The 15,253-nt window shown below is 38.3% G+C and overlaps 1 protein-coding gene across 2 annotated transcripts in view; it reads right to left on the bottom strand.

Annotated features, from left to right (window-relative positions):
• The window catches only part of CHRFAM7A (CHRNA7 (exons 5-10) and FAM7A (exons A-E) fusion), a 34,482-nt gene that overhangs the window by 5,724 nt on the left and 13,505 nt on the right, over positions 1 to 15,253 (bottom strand). Inside the window, exons 1-8 of one of the 2 annotated variants that reach the window (XM_079318482.1) lie at positions 13,209 to 13,480; positions 13,044 to 13,088; positions 9,138 to 9,247; positions 4,247 to 4,326; positions 2,966 to 3,133; positions 2,393 to 2,587; positions 1,048 to 1,134; positions 310 to 419 (exon numbers count right to left, since the gene is read on the bottom strand). In XM_079318482.1, coding sequence (XP_079174608.1) covers positions 310 to 419; positions 1,048 to 1,134; positions 2,393 to 2,587; positions 2,966 to 3,133; positions 4,247 to 4,326; positions 9,138 to 9,247; positions 13,044 to 13,088; positions 13,209 to 13,286 — 873 coding nt within the window. In that variant the 5' untranslated portion in view covers positions 13,287 to 13,480. Of the gene's footprint in view, positions 1 to 309; positions 420 to 1,047; positions 1,135 to 2,392; positions 2,588 to 2,965; positions 3,134 to 4,246; positions 4,327 to 9,137; positions 9,248 to 13,043; positions 13,089 to 13,208; positions 13,481 to 15,253 lie in introns of those variants that run through there. The other variant, XM_079318481.1, reaches the window with a different exon arrangement.

The raw sequence follows: 15,253 nt of genomic DNA, 5'->3' as shown, positions 1-15,253 counted from the left end.
GAAAACCACCTTCATTTATATATTTAGGTTTTGACAAAATCCTGAGTTGCATGTAGCTGTTTTGAAGGACATGAGAAGTTAGTGGATGTATATTCATTCTCTCTTGCACACAAACATTTTCTAAGAAACCAACCACATGGAACATACCTGGACACCTCATTTCTAGTGAAACTGCTTTTCCAAACAAAATGTCTGGGAAGGATTTATATGTTTTTAACAGTAGGAGGAAATCATGGGCCACTAGCTACTCAGTCACATCCCTGAGCTGGACATTTATGCAATGGACAGCAAAGGAAAATCAAACCTTACCCATTTAGGCATTTTTCCTCCATCTGGGTCATGGTGGTGGTATTGTAGAACAATAACGGTGACAACAACAGAAAGACCAACAATAATCATAGTGCTGGCAAAATACTGAGCTGCAAAATAATGAAATAATTACAGGAGCATGCTTTGCCTGATATAGCTTTAATAAAGGGTGTTTATATATGCATTCATAGCATTTAGTTCTTCCAGTGTAGTGCTGCTCTAGGTCGTTTTTAAAGATTTCTCAATAGCACAAAGATTGGACATTATTTTGAGGGGATAGTCAGTGTCTAGCTGCTGTTCTAGTGGAACTGAGCACCTGCCTTTTCTAAGAAACCTTGACACAGGCTGCCTTCTAGTTTTCTTTCAGCATTATACAAACTGACTAGTACTTGTTTGAAAAATTTCTTTTTGTTTGAACAATTACAGTGGGAAGATTTAATTATGTTTAGCTCATGTATTCCAATTTCCTAATTGGAATTAGAAATACAGAACACAATCTGGCCAATTGTGTCAAAACTGGAAGAAATTCTTCCACGGAAAATTGATTCTTTTATGCTTTCCCCAAATACACATTGGTTCTCTATTTCATTCAGAGCAGAGAGCACCCATCAATTGGCAATACTTTTCTAATTCAATTGCATTCATCCATTGTACAGTTGGTGATTTGCCTTAATGCTGACCTTTGTGCAAAGTCACTGCACCTTGTTTACTAAAAAATCCAAGTGACTAAAAGCTTACCAATTAAGGGCACAGAGTCAGAGGTTGCTGGCATAATTTCAGCCACAAGCAGCATGAAGACAGTGAGAGACAATAAAACTGTTATACCTGAAAAATAAAGTATGAAATCATATCACTAGCTTGTAATTACAACAGGGAGAGAAACAAAATGAATGTGAAGGAGAGCTCTCTGCAAGATGGAACCCCACTGTAACCCTGCTCCAGCACATTAGGGGTACTCTGTCCTTCCTGGTCCTGGCTCCTCTCTCTCCTTCTCCTTCCTCAAGTTCAGGATAGCAGTGCTGCCAAACCAGTAGCAGTGCTTGCACAGACATGGATATTTTTAGATCCTTGTAATGGTTCAACTTCTATCATCATTTGCTAATTAGCTGAGGCAAATCAAAGCAATTCTTGCACTGTATTAGCTTTAGAAACATGGTGTGAATCTGAGTATTTGAGCATGTGACACTTGATTAATTGTCATAGAGGCTACAGGAGGTATAATACATAAATTTCCTCATAAAAAATCAAAAGCAGATTTGCTGCCTTGCACAGACTTTGGTATCCTTTGATATTAGTTCTGGGTTCTGCAGGGGATTATGCCCAAGCAGGATTGACTCTTGATTTTTGGAGTTTGACTTCTGCTGCTCAGTGATGAGTTCCCATCTTTCTGGAAAAAGACTTAACCCTCTTCTCAGAACTAGACTTAAACAATAAAGAGTCATTGTCAGGTGGGAAAGGATTAAGGAACAAAGAATTAATCTTCAAATATGGTGAAGCACAACTTAATTAAGAAGGCTGCTACTCCTGAAACCATATTCTGGAAAAATATCAATTTTTCTACCTTTAAACAGCAATGTTTACTTAGTAGAAGTCAGTCATTTGAAATTTGTATGAGAAAAAATATTTCTCTACCTATATCAAGTACTCAAAATCAGATTTGTTTCACAAACCATTGCTGAAGTTAAAAGTCACTGTAACAAGTAAAATCGGAGCAATTAGGATGAATTTTTCTGAGAATAAGTCTTTCTGAGAAGGCATCATAGGCTCTTAATACAACTCAGTATTAAAAGGAAGTATTAAAAAGAATTCAGTGTTAAAGTGTTCAAATATGTAAACTTAAGCTTTACCTAATGAATGTGGGATTCAGCAAATAAATGTCAAAAACTGAAAGCCTGCTTCTTAAGGAAGGTGCTCAGGAATTGTTTATGCCTCTGCTGGTTCAGCATCAAACACTAAAAACAGCTCATGAGCCACGACAGGTCACACAAACTATTCCTCCTGCCTAAGACTGTTTAAAAGTAAACTTTAAAAAGACAATTTATTTTGGTTTAGTCATATTTACAATATCCTATTAATACTTTACCTAGAGAGATCTTTTCTCCTGAGTCTGCTGGAAGCAGGAAAACCAACAAGGCAAGTGCTGATATCAGGACACAAGGAATAAGGAGGTTGAGCCCATAGTAAAGAGTCCTGCGTCTCATAGTAACGGTGAAGGTGACATCTGGGTAGGGTTCTTTACAACATTCATAAAAGCTCTCAGTTCTCTTCCCAGGAACTCCTGTGTAGGAGAAAAGAGGAAAAAAACCCAGAAATTAATGGAAATAAACTGTATACTATATAGGGCTTATTTTTTAAACGGATAAATGTAATTTTCCAGGTTTTACTACAGGTAAAACTACTTAAGCTTAATTCCCACTCTTTCTCAGATGGTAAAGGAAAATCAGATAAAAGATACTTACAGAACTCAAGCAGCAAATTTGTGGAGTTTTTTATATCTATTTCCATCTGAGATCTGTTCTCAAGAGTTTCAAATGCCACTGGCTAGGTCATTTATGAATTTAATTTCTGTCTTGATTTCCCAGTTGGTACTCCATCCATTTCAGCAGTGGAGAAAAGGCTGCAAGTTCACAGTGTAAATAAGGAATCAAGAGCTTACCTACTAAATCCCACTCTCCATTTGAAATATAGCCAGATATATCTGCTTCTTGCATTTGTAGGTCCAAGGACCAGCCTCCATAAGTCCAGGATCCAAACTTCAGGTTACATTTCTGAACATCAAAGGGAAACCAGCGCACATCTATGTAGCATGAGCTCTTAAATATGCCTAGGTGAGATTTTAAACAAGAGCACATAATTTAAATGCTTGTTCCACATAATTTCAAATAGATTTTGTAACTAGAACCTGTTCTACATTGTGCCTTCTGTTTTTCATTTATAAAGCATATTTAATCTCAGTCCTGTTTTGGCATGTAAAGAGCAGAAGCCAGTCATAAAGAAGAGAAATAACTGTACCATTAATGTATTGATGTTATTAACTATTTTTAAAGATGCTCTTCCATTTTAACACATAGCAGAAGAATATTCAGAGAAGAACTCAGATTTCTAAATACAGTATTTCAGGAAGAAATGAAGCAGAATATGTAATCTGTTTCTATTTCTTTTACTGACTGAAATAAGAAATGTGGAAATGTAAGAAATCCTGAAATATTTATTTGCTGTTTTATTAGATTTATATGATCTTGATTTACTCAGGAAAGCTATCTTCTTCTTTTTTACTTGTTGAGTCAGACTCTGTCCTTCAGCAGCTTTCAGAACTGAATTGAAAAACCCCCACCAAAAGGAGCATCTTAAGAGAGCATCTTAAATCAAGAAGCAAACCCCTGAAATCCTCTGGATATCTTAGGCAGAAAACCTAATTTGTCTGGAAGTACTGGCTTTACTGCTGTAGTTTACAAAATTCAGATGCTAGGATGAGTTAATTCTAATGATTATGCTAATTGAGTTGGGGAAGAGAAACAGTGCTCCACTGCTATACATCCAGACAAAAATGGTTTTGAAAATTTCAGACAGAAATGCATCCAAGATGTTACTAACCATCTTACTGTAAAGTTAAGATATTAATAAAAGAAACACTAAAATAATGAAATAAAAATTTATTGAGGCATTACCGTTACTTTAATAAACAACATCTTTTTATAGTAAGGATTTCCAAGCTTCTGAAATCATGCATTATGACAGAAGAATTTCCATAATTGTAATAAAACTTGTATGATGGTTTTCATGCAAAGGTGTTAACCATACAACCATTATGCATCTAGACTTATATCTATCAAATCATGTTAGCTAAACAAATAAAATGTAAGAGAATGTATGGCAAATTTGAAACCACACCATACACAAGTCATCTATCAAAATTTATGACATGCAAACCGCCTACCTGGTGGGAGGTATTGGCAATGTCCTGAAGAATTGACTAAAACATTAGTGTGAAAAGTAGCATCAAATCTTTCATCAGCACTAGAACAGGGGAAAACCAAAATGGGTTATTTGCTCTTTGAATGGCTGAAGAATGTCTGAGACAAATTTATTCTCATAAAAGAGCTATGTCACCTCAAAAACTTGACAGTTTTTTTTCCTGCCATAAGTTTTCTGTGGCCTCAAAATAACTGACCTGATACTTCTGGGTTTGCTCCTGATTAAGAACTGTAAGTGAAGGTCAGGTACCTCATTCTTGCTGCTCAACTGCCCACTAGATTCATTATAGTACCTTGGCTCTATTGATTTCCTTTTGGAAAGTAAGCACTTTTTAAAAACTTCTCAAGCAAGTGCAGGGAAATCTGTTCTCTTGCTGTCTGCATTAAGAGCAGCTGATGAATACTGAGGAGATGGATACTCCAGTGTCTGTGTCTGCCTGCCTCTTGCATGGGTGAACATCATTACTGCATCATACATGAGACCCTGTAATGCAGCTCCAACCTTCATCATCCACCTCAGAAGCCACAAACTGTGTTCAGACAAGAAGAGAAAGCAGCTCTATTGAGGTGTCAGTGTAGTGGTGTGGCCAGCACTGCCCTGGTGTGCTGTCCTTACAGGTCTCTAGAAAAAGAATCATAATGTCATTTAGAGAGTGCTCCAAATTATGAATTGGCATCTACTGCCAAGGAATATCTCAGTTCTGTCTGGCACTATGTCCCAGGAATTTACCAGGCATTAACATTTTAAGGACTTCCATATGGGAAACACAATGAGACTCAGGTTACTGTATTTGGTGTAGTGTTGTGGTGTCCAACCTGTCACCTTGTGGGTGAGGTGGCACAGGAGGCAGAGGCAGGGCACAGCAGTCACACAAGCCTCAGGGTCCTGCAGCAACCTGGACTTTCAAATCCTGTGCATCTCCAGACTGACTGGAACACTACAAGTCTCTAATGTCTCTTGGCCCATTAGTGGTTTAGTATCTCATAATTTTCTAATCCCCTTTTAAGACATCATCAGAAAAACAGAGTAAAAATCTGAGATGGTCATAAAGTGAAATATTCATAACTCTAGCAGAAAATCAAGTATATTAAAAGGTGTTCCTTAGCAGGAAAACCTTTATTGAAACATTCTTTTTTTTGAAAGAGGACTTTAATATTTGATTTATTCTGATGCAAATTTGTGTCTCAGAAGCTAAAATAAAGCAACTGTTACTTTAGAGATTTTTAATTTGCATTTTTAAATTTGCATTTTATTTTCCCTTATGCATTTTAAGAACTTAGATTTTTTAAAAAAAAAATCTGGTTTGTGAAATTTGCAGACAAAAAAAGCAAAATCCAAATAATTACTTGCCCATCTGGAATTGCACTTTTTCCTGTGGTGAGCAGAAGACTCACAAGCATTGAAAATACTTGCAAGTATTTAATTTGAACTTTGAAGAGGAGCAGAGAAGTCTCAGTATTGTGCATGTGTGGTGCCTGATTCCAGCACTCTGAAAGGAAAAGGCCATGGGACAGTGTGAGCCACTCCTGCAGCTTCACAGCTCATGGCTGGATTCTTCTGTTTGTGTCACAGCTCTTCTTCCAGCTGGAGCTCTAATTCTTCTCCCTCCACATCTTGGCTGCCTGGTTTTGTGATATTTGTAAGAAACTGGTGCTGCAAAAATCTCTACTGATTGCACTGCCAAATTTGGTGGTGGATACTGGGGAGAGAGGCAGCAAGATCACACACACATTCACACATTTGTGGATTCACAATGGGTGCATGGGTCTCATTTCCCTAGAAAACCAGACCTAAAGTCCTCCAACAACATCCTGTATTAGACAAATAATTGCTTTGACTTGAAATTAATAAGGGTTAGAGATAGAATTCAAATAAGTAGTCAAATTTAGGATGTAAAATTATCTATGCCACACAAATCACTTGTTAAGTGGAAATTAATGACTCCTGGGCTTGGTTCTGTTCTTCTCCTCTGGAGTGGAGGGCAGTTAAACACCAGGGAGCTGATTCTAAGACCTTGCTGCTGTTTCTGGTAATTGGTAAAAATGGAGTTTTCTCAAGAAGACAAATAATCAAGGAACCTTGATTTCATTGCCACATGACTTTGCCTTTCATCGGCACATTCTTAAAAGAATATCCAGTGGTAGTCAGATTCACATATGAAATTCTTTTTTTCTGAAAAAGGAGTGTGTATTTTTTCTATGCTGTGCTTCTAATCATTTTTTGAAATGAACTGCTTCTATTGGGAATGCACTGAGTAGCTTGAAGAGACTGGACTGAAATGTAATGGTAGAAAACCATTTCTGCTACATTTCCTCTTCAGGATATAACCACTTAAAAGCAGATATTGATTACAGGACACTGAGATGACAAAGCTGTACCTAGCAGATAGGATCCCACTGGGACCTAACCTCATGTTTATAAAACTGGAAAAAGGAAACTATTAAAATGAGATGTACTTTACAGAAATTTTGCTATTCTATGAAGTACTGAACACTATGTGACCATTTGGAAAACAATTTCACCAGAAATGAGCACTTTTAATTAGTGTAGTTAAAAGTGGAAGACAGTCCACTGTCCACTGTGACACTAGCACAGTCAATCCTGGAATTTGTACAAAGGCCTAGACTTTCTTTCCTCACAAAAACTACAGATAAACTGGCCCTACTCTCCCCACACAATAGACTGGATGTAAAATTTAATACAGCTGCCACAATTTCTCTGTACTAGGCTGCAGCAAGATGTGTAAGAACTCAAGACAGTGAAACATGCATTCATTAAAATGGAGAGTGAATTTATGGTTCATTAATTTCCCTGTAACTGCAGATGCATGTCCCTAGTGAAGCACAGGAATTGAAAGCATCTTTCTCAAAATGGCATGTCACTAGAAGGGAACATCATAATATTCCTTCAATGTAATTTCAGACAGGAATAAGAATTTATTTTAAATAGATTTGCTCTCTGACTAAACTCTGCATAAGATTTTTGGATTAAATATGTGCTTGTAATAGAGAAACCGTAGAATAATTATTTTGTGACTGAGTCATAGTTAACAATCTGAAGATTTGAAAACCTGTATTAACAGAAAAATTGTGGTTTCAGTTTTCCAGGTTATTATGACCCTTCTCACTATACAAACCACTCCAGCTACAGTTAGTATGCATATATTAATATCACTAATTTCTAAAGCATTGCCCTTTCATTTTGGATGTACTTAAATACTGAAGCCTAAATCATCAGGCACATTGTAAGTCTCTCTCAGGTATGTGTTATATATAACAGGAAGAATATTGTCATACTCATTTTTTTGGAAATCACTAAATTGCTGTTGTAGAGTACCAATTTTATGGTATACAGAATGTGTCATTCATCAGGACAATGGAAATGAAGGTGTCATTTGTCAGATTCTCCCAAGAGCACTGTCATTTATGGAATCAAGGTAGCTAGAGATAACTGCTCAAGAAAACAAATTTGCATTGAAAATTACATTAAGATTAATGTTTCAAAAAAGACCTGTCTCAGGCTGCTCCATTTTGTGTGCAGAGTGTTTGAAGGAGTTTTTTAGGCTGGCTTGTGAAAAATTTGCCCTCCTTCAAGCAGAAGTGAGCAGTGACCTTGCCAGGCATTACCCTGAGTGTGAGCTGCACTGGAGCTCTCCTGAGCACTGGGTGTCAGCTGCACCTCTGGGACTGCACTGCCACAGAGAGGCACTGGGAGCACCCAGAGCCTGGCAGATGCTGCCACTGGTGCTGTTACCCCATGACTGCAACACTGAACATAAAGCTGCTCACCAAAGGGAAAGGGCAGCAAAGCTGCAGCTGGCACTGGGAACAGCTGTTCCCTAGGTCTTGGCACAACAAAAAGCAGCTGCTGGAGTGGGAAGGGGGATCAGGTTGATAAGCACAGCAGGGTGTGTTCTTATGAGACATGGCAGAGAAACAAAGGAAAGAACACCATCAGGAAGATGAAAGGTTCATGTCATCTGCACAGACAGCAAAACAATGTACCCTGGCTACCCCAGAAGAGCCAGTGCTCCACTGACACAGCAGGTGTAAACTCAGTACCTGGGCAACAGCACACACACCCACATCAACTGCAGCAAGAGGCAACTTGCACACTGAACAGGCAGCTCTCAGGGTTTTGTATTTTGAACTAAATAAATTCCACAATGGGAAGTACCATATAAAAGTACAGCCAAAGGATCTGTCAATGTCAGCCAAAGGTTCTGCAGTGGATTGATGGCAATTCGTCTATCCCTGAAATAGGCCCAACTCAGAAAAATTTGACAAGGAGAGAGCAAATATCCCAGCTACTTTTGTAGGAGGAGGAAAGAGTAAACACTAAAAGTGGACATTGAAAAATGCAAAGATCCTTCCTGGCAATTCCCTCTCCTGTCTGTAGTGAAAACCAAACTAAGCCCTGACAAGCAGGCAAACATCAGTTTTGAATTTACCAGTAATCATTTAGACCAAAAAAATTCAGAGAAAATTATCACTATTCATGCCATTAAATACCATCTCATAAAAGCTACTCAATTAGAATGGTAGCAGGGACAATATTGTTATTCACAAAGTATCTGCAAATATGTCCTGTTCTGTGAACAGGACACTGGTAATTTTCCAGTATTCCAAACACTTAGAAAGTTCTGGAAAATTATTTTTAAAATCTAGGCACTTTGGTGAGATGATTATATCATTTAGCTCTTCTTATCTTTGTGTTTGAACAGGGTGATAGAAAACTCTGATTCCCTTTTCCAGGAAGGTTGGAGCAGTTGAGATTTCAGGGGATATTTTGTGAGTCTGTAATTCTACGATCTTCTCTCCAGCCCCCCACACACAAAAGAAAACTCTCTCTACCTGTTATAGAGAAGAATATCAGGCTTCCAGATCAGTCCATCAGGAAAACGAACATTCTTCACCCCTGGGTACTCAGACACATTCCACTGCAGGTAATGATCTGTCCAGTACTAAGCCACACACACAAAAAGTAAGTTAGGTCATCTCATCACTGGTTTACTGTAGTTCTCTAGGGACTGGATGGGCTGAAACAATAGGTGTTCTCTTGTTTAGCTTCAGGGACTGAAATGTTTGGAAAGAGTGAATTAGGCCACCTAAAGCACAATGGAACTCCAACCCCTCATTTTCAATACTCACTACAGTGCACATTACAGCCTAGAAGAGATTTGGGGTGCTTGTGCTTTGTTGTTCACACTGTCTCAGGTGCCAGTTTGGGATTTAACTGCTTTTATAATTCATACATTAACTTCCATTATCTTCATAGACAACTTTGTTTTCTGTGGTTGGAAAAGTTCAGGTTGTAGCACCTTGCTAACAGCCATGGGGTAGAGCAGCCAGCATTCACTGCTGGCAGAAGGTGACTGATGGCACAAGGTTAATGCCAGCAGAAGGTCTTGGCAGCTCCTGGGAGCTGGCATTGGGCAAACTCTGAGGCAGCTGCTCTGTAGCACTGCTTGGTCCCACAGATTTCCTCTCTGGCTGGTACTTCTGTGCTGGAGGTGGCTGTCCTGGGGCTGTCTCTGCTCCTTTCAGCCCAGGCTGGCAGAGTTTCACCAGCAGGGTTTGATCTGAGCTCAGCACTGCTAAATCAACACTCTGCCATTGAAACATATGGTGGTGCAAGCCATAAACTAGAGCAGAGCCCCAGACTGCAGCCAGCTGAGCACTGTGGCAGCCCCAGCAAACTGCTGAGCTCCTGTGCTCCATGAAATAGCAGCATGAGCTCCTGTATTTTCCTGAAATTGAGGTTGTACATCACTCCTTACTATGCAAGCGACTCATCATGACACTAGGGCAGTTTCTATTGTGCACCAAGGGTATAAGGAATAAAGTTTAATTCATTTTACAAAATTTACAAAATTTTCTCTTCTGTCTATGCTTCATTATAATGCACTTCTCTGTATCTCTGTTATTATGTTGTTTACATTAACTTCATCTGGCTGTAGGCATCACATAACTTACAGTGGGCACTTGTCCAGATTTACCAAGCTGTTGCAATGCCAAATGTTAATTTCTTCTAAACTTCTAAATGGGTGAGTAAATTTACAACACTTACCCCTTCAGTCTAGTGGTGATTGTCAAAATGTTTGATAGACATTAAGGTCAGGATAAATTGCCAGTGGGTATTGTGGAGGTAAATGTTACTGATCATTCTCATGGGGTGTTCACATCAAAGTGGTCTATGTAATTCCTTGCATTACTGTCACAGGCCAAGTTTTGGTGTGATACACCAAGTCCCTAACTCAAACATGAGTTAGCCTCATGCTGCAGGTATTCAAATACATCCTTGTATTTTTACAGCAACATAAATGACCATTTTGATGCATTCAACATAGCCAATAGCATTCATCATGCAGCTTTTGTGAAGTGGTTACTGTACTTATTCTTGGCCTGTGCTTCTATATTTATCTCATTTGTTTTTTACAATGAGTTTGTAGCAAAACCAGACAAAAGATCTGAGTTGTCCACTATTTTCTCCTTTAGCTTTACAGATAATATTTTTTAACAGAAATCTTTAATTATTTGTCTCTGCTCATAGTTTTTGTTTTCGTGCTTCTCTACTTAAGATACATGTGTTGCTCACAGCCACCCATACACAGCTTCTTTAGGCTGAGCAATTGCTTTGCATATTTTTTCAGAAATTTTACATGCATTTTCCCAGTAAACTGTTTTACATGAAGTTCCTGGTTGACAAATGTCACTGTGATTTTTTTTACCACTTCATCTTTGTGTAATGTACAAGTCCTGAGATGCCAGGATACATCTGCTTTTTCCAGCAATGGGAGCAAATGAGCTGTGTGGGTTTGAGGCACTGAAAGCCATGGTTTGGGTGACTCGTTCTCAGGATTGCCAGGCAGGTCATGATGGCAGGGCCAGGACTGGCAGGCTGTGCTCACTGCCAGCTGAGTGCATCCTGGATATCAGCACATCCAATCATTTCTTATCCCAGCTTACGTCAGGAGTTACCATGGCCACTACTGGAGTGCAGGCTGATGCTGGGTGACGTAAAGACAGTCCAAGGGCAAGAGAAAACTTAATATTCAAGCCTGTCTTAGAGATAAGGTCGAGCAGATTTTATGAGTGCTTGGTTTGCCTTGTGTACAGGGTGCTCACCCATCCAGCAGGGCAGGATCTGCTTTGTTCTGCTTTAGTTTTAGAGCTCCATCAAAGGAGCTGAAGCATGTTTAATTTGGATTACAATAGCAAAGAGCTTGGGGTGCTTTGGTTAGTACCAATCTGGGTGATTAAGCAAGGTTTCTGCTATAACTTAGATTAAGTTGTAGATTCTTAGATTAAATTTGAGATTTTTGATGTTGAATGGTATTGCCATGGAATGGCCAGTGGTCAGATGAAATAATCTGCATGTATAAATACTAGATTTATATTCCCCTTTCTCTCAAGTAACTTTTTGCATTTAAGTACTTTGGGGATAATTACATAAAGTATATTTAAGATACATTGCTGATTACACATATATATCAAGGAATGCAGTGAAGAGTGATTTCAGGGAAAAAACTTATTTCAGATCATTTAAAATAATAAAATGACATATGTTTGTCTTAAGCATGCTTTGAATCTCTCTAGAACACCATTAATAGATAGTTAATATGCAAACACTTTTATTTTTATGTGTACACAAGCCATGAGGAGTGGCTACATTTTTTTGCAGTAACCAAGTGATCTGTTCATTGCAGTCTTAATGTGCTTCATATCGAGTCTGTGCTAAGGTGAATAAATCAAAAGAAATACAGAATGTATAACATAATCAAAAATTTCCTAAGGGGAAAAACAAACAAACTCGTAAAGGATAAGGATGCTGTGAGATAAAAGAGAAGGAAAATAAATTATGGCCTCTTGAGTATGAATTATTGTCTCTTTTACTGGTAAAATATCATAGCAACTATGGTCTTTGTAGCAAAAATCCAAAAACATATTATATTTGACAGTTTTAATCTTGCTGTACAACAGGCCTGTAAAAAAGCATGATTTGAGTGCTTCTTCCATGTCAGATTTTCTTTGTGAATATATGAATAGCCATGCTATCTATGCAGGGCACCAGAACATTCTTTCATTTGTTTCCCAAGGCCTACCCCAATGCAAGTGAGGTGTTCTATCTAAAATTTTGCAATACAAGAGAAATAATGCCTTTAAACTGAATGAGCTGGTAAAAGAAACTGAAAGATGTAAAAGCCATGTGATTGTCTGGAATAATGGACATCTTCTGTAACTTCCTTTACTTAACCCAAACAGTTCAGTTTCTGTAATACTGATGGGAATTCAACTAATGGCAAATTCTCATTCATGCTGCTATAGATGGAGAAAACTCTACACCACCCTGTCTTTGCAGAGCTTAAGATAAACCTTTGGTGGAAATGTTTGTGGATGCATTAGGACTCCACAGGAGTCAACATGCTGAGAAGCACCTTGGTAACTCTGTCATAATGTAACCTTTCAGAGAAAACAATTTCAAAATACTCTCACAATGTTCTTGAATTGTCTATTATCTGTTCCATTTATTAAAAAGTGAGTAAAAATTGACTCCTGCCCAGCAATGCTGGCCACGAGTTAACAAGGATAAAATTCTCTGCTGTGGTAACTACTGGCAGCAAGGAAAATCTGACATGGAATTAGGAGTCAATTTATATTTCCTAACAGACCTGAAAGTTTTCTAAAGTTAAAACTCTTCACCAGATTAAAATCTAAGACTGAAGAGGAAAAGCAAACATACTTTGTTTCAAAACTTACCATTTGTAGCCAAATATTTGTTGTTAGTACTTGATTCTTTTCATCCTGGAAGGGAGGAGAAGAGGAAGGAGAAAAAAACACAAACCACATCTTAGTACTGTACAGATAAAGTAATACCATTAAATGCATTTGAATATTATAAAATAGCCAGTTGTGCTAAAGTACCTTCAAAACAATGGGAATCATTGCCACCCACTTATTGGAACAGAAATTTTCACAGGCACTTTTTAATTTCAATTTCATATTACCATAATCAGCCAAATTGTTTCCTGGGGGTATCCTTCTGCCAGACTCTTCCCCTAGGGCACCTTCTTAAATAAAGAATCTCTAAAGGCAAGATTACAGTAGGGACTGCCTGTGTCACCTTTCTCAGGAGCAACCCTCTCACTAATTAACCTTATCCACAGACCTACACAGGCAGCAGAAAAAGTAATGAGCAAAGTGTGGCTCAGCTCAGGTGAGGTTTGTTGTGGCTCAGCTCAGATGAGCTGTGTTGAGGCCATTCTGAGGAGCCTCTTCACAGGCAGGTAGCACCACCCTTGTCAGTGGAGCTATATAAAAAGTGTTGCATCATCTGTGCCAGGGCAGAATATTATTATTCTTTGAAAGCATTTTCCCTGGACTCCTGTGACTGTTTGATGTAAGTTCAGGTGACCCAGCAGGTATCTTAATGCTGAAGTTGTAGACTGTAATTCTTTACTGTCAGACTCAGGAAAATATCAGTGACCTTTTCCTGTGGAGGTACCATATCAGCATCCACCTGGGTTGTGTGAAGATAATGGAATACACTTTATATGTGGTCAGTATTCCACATTTTCCAATGTGAGCAGACAATCCCTGTCCCAATACCAGTCAAAGCTCCTTTCACAGTCTGAGAAAATGTCATAGGAAATTCAGTCACCTGTCTAGCCTCAACTGCCAGAGTTGTTCATATGGCTAGAACTCATATGTCTAGACCTCTGAACTTGTCTGTCACTCTTGGACTTAAACATCATTCCTAAATGCCAAAAAATGGCCAAAAATGTTTAATCACATTTCATACAATGAAATACCTCTTTTTTTAATAACACACTTTACTAAAGGTCAATATTTTTCCTCTTCTGCTCTTGTTTTGTGAACTACTAACCAAAAAGAGCTCCTAAGAGACCTTTTGTTGCAGCCATTTTAGATCAGCACAATAGTAGGAAGTTACACAGCATGTAAAATCAAATACCCTGCAAGGGACAGTGCCATTTTTAAAGCAAGAGAAGCCTTTTGAGGAGCAGCATCAGTAAATATATGACAGTGTTACTAGGCTGCATAATCACAACTAATTGTACAATATACAAATAGATTTTAAATAAAGATGGCAATATGCATGAATAAAGTCTATCTTCATGCATACTCCTACCTTGCTTTAAAACAGAAAGTAAAATAAAAAATATACATAATCAACACCACAGGTAGTCATTCAGCACTTTTCCTCTCTATTTTCTGCATCATCACCCCTATGAACCTTTTTCAAAACTATCTCAAGTGAACAACTCATTTAAATGGCATCCTGGGGAAACAGGTCTCTAACAATTTGGGTTCAGAAATCCATTATTAAGCTCCACTGAATCTGCATGGTGAAAGCATTGCTGAAGATGTCAGCCAGGCAAAGCAGAAATTAATTTGCTCTAGTAGCTGTTATTCTTTAGCCACATAAACATTAATTTGGAACCTCTCTCAACAACTTGCTTATAGTGTTAGACCACTACAAAACTAGTTTGTATGGGATCTTTAATTAATGAATGAAGAAACAATCTTTAAGAGATCATTCATATCATCATGAACTAAAGTCTATTGAGAAGAGTTGCCAGTTCAGGGTGTGTTGAAGAGAAAACCTACATGATTCTGTTCATCAAAGGCAATTTTACATGAGATGGAAATACTGCCAATGATAACTTATCCTCCCAAGTTCAGTTACATTTTCTCAAAGCTCTGTGTGCTGTCCCAGGAGAACATGACAAGTTCCAGGATATAATGCAATATCCTGGCTCAGCACCTGAACAAAGCTGAGAGCTGCCACCACTGCTGGGTGGTTTCTCTGCACAGCCATAACTGGCTACTCAGAAGTGCAGAGCAATTCAGAATCCATTATGTTGTGGGAAGCCTGTTTCAGGACAATTAGCTGAATGACATGTATTCCTGCATGGTTAAATCCTGAGTTAAACTCTCATTTTATTCCC

This window comes from Erithacus rubecula, assembly GCF_903797595.1.
Source record: "Erithacus rubecula genome assembly, chromosome: 14".
Classification (NCBI taxonomy): domain Eukaryota; kingdom Metazoa; phylum Chordata; class Aves; order Passeriformes; family Muscicapidae; genus Erithacus; species Erithacus rubecula.
This window is presented reverse-complemented; position numbering and strand designations above follow the sequence as displayed.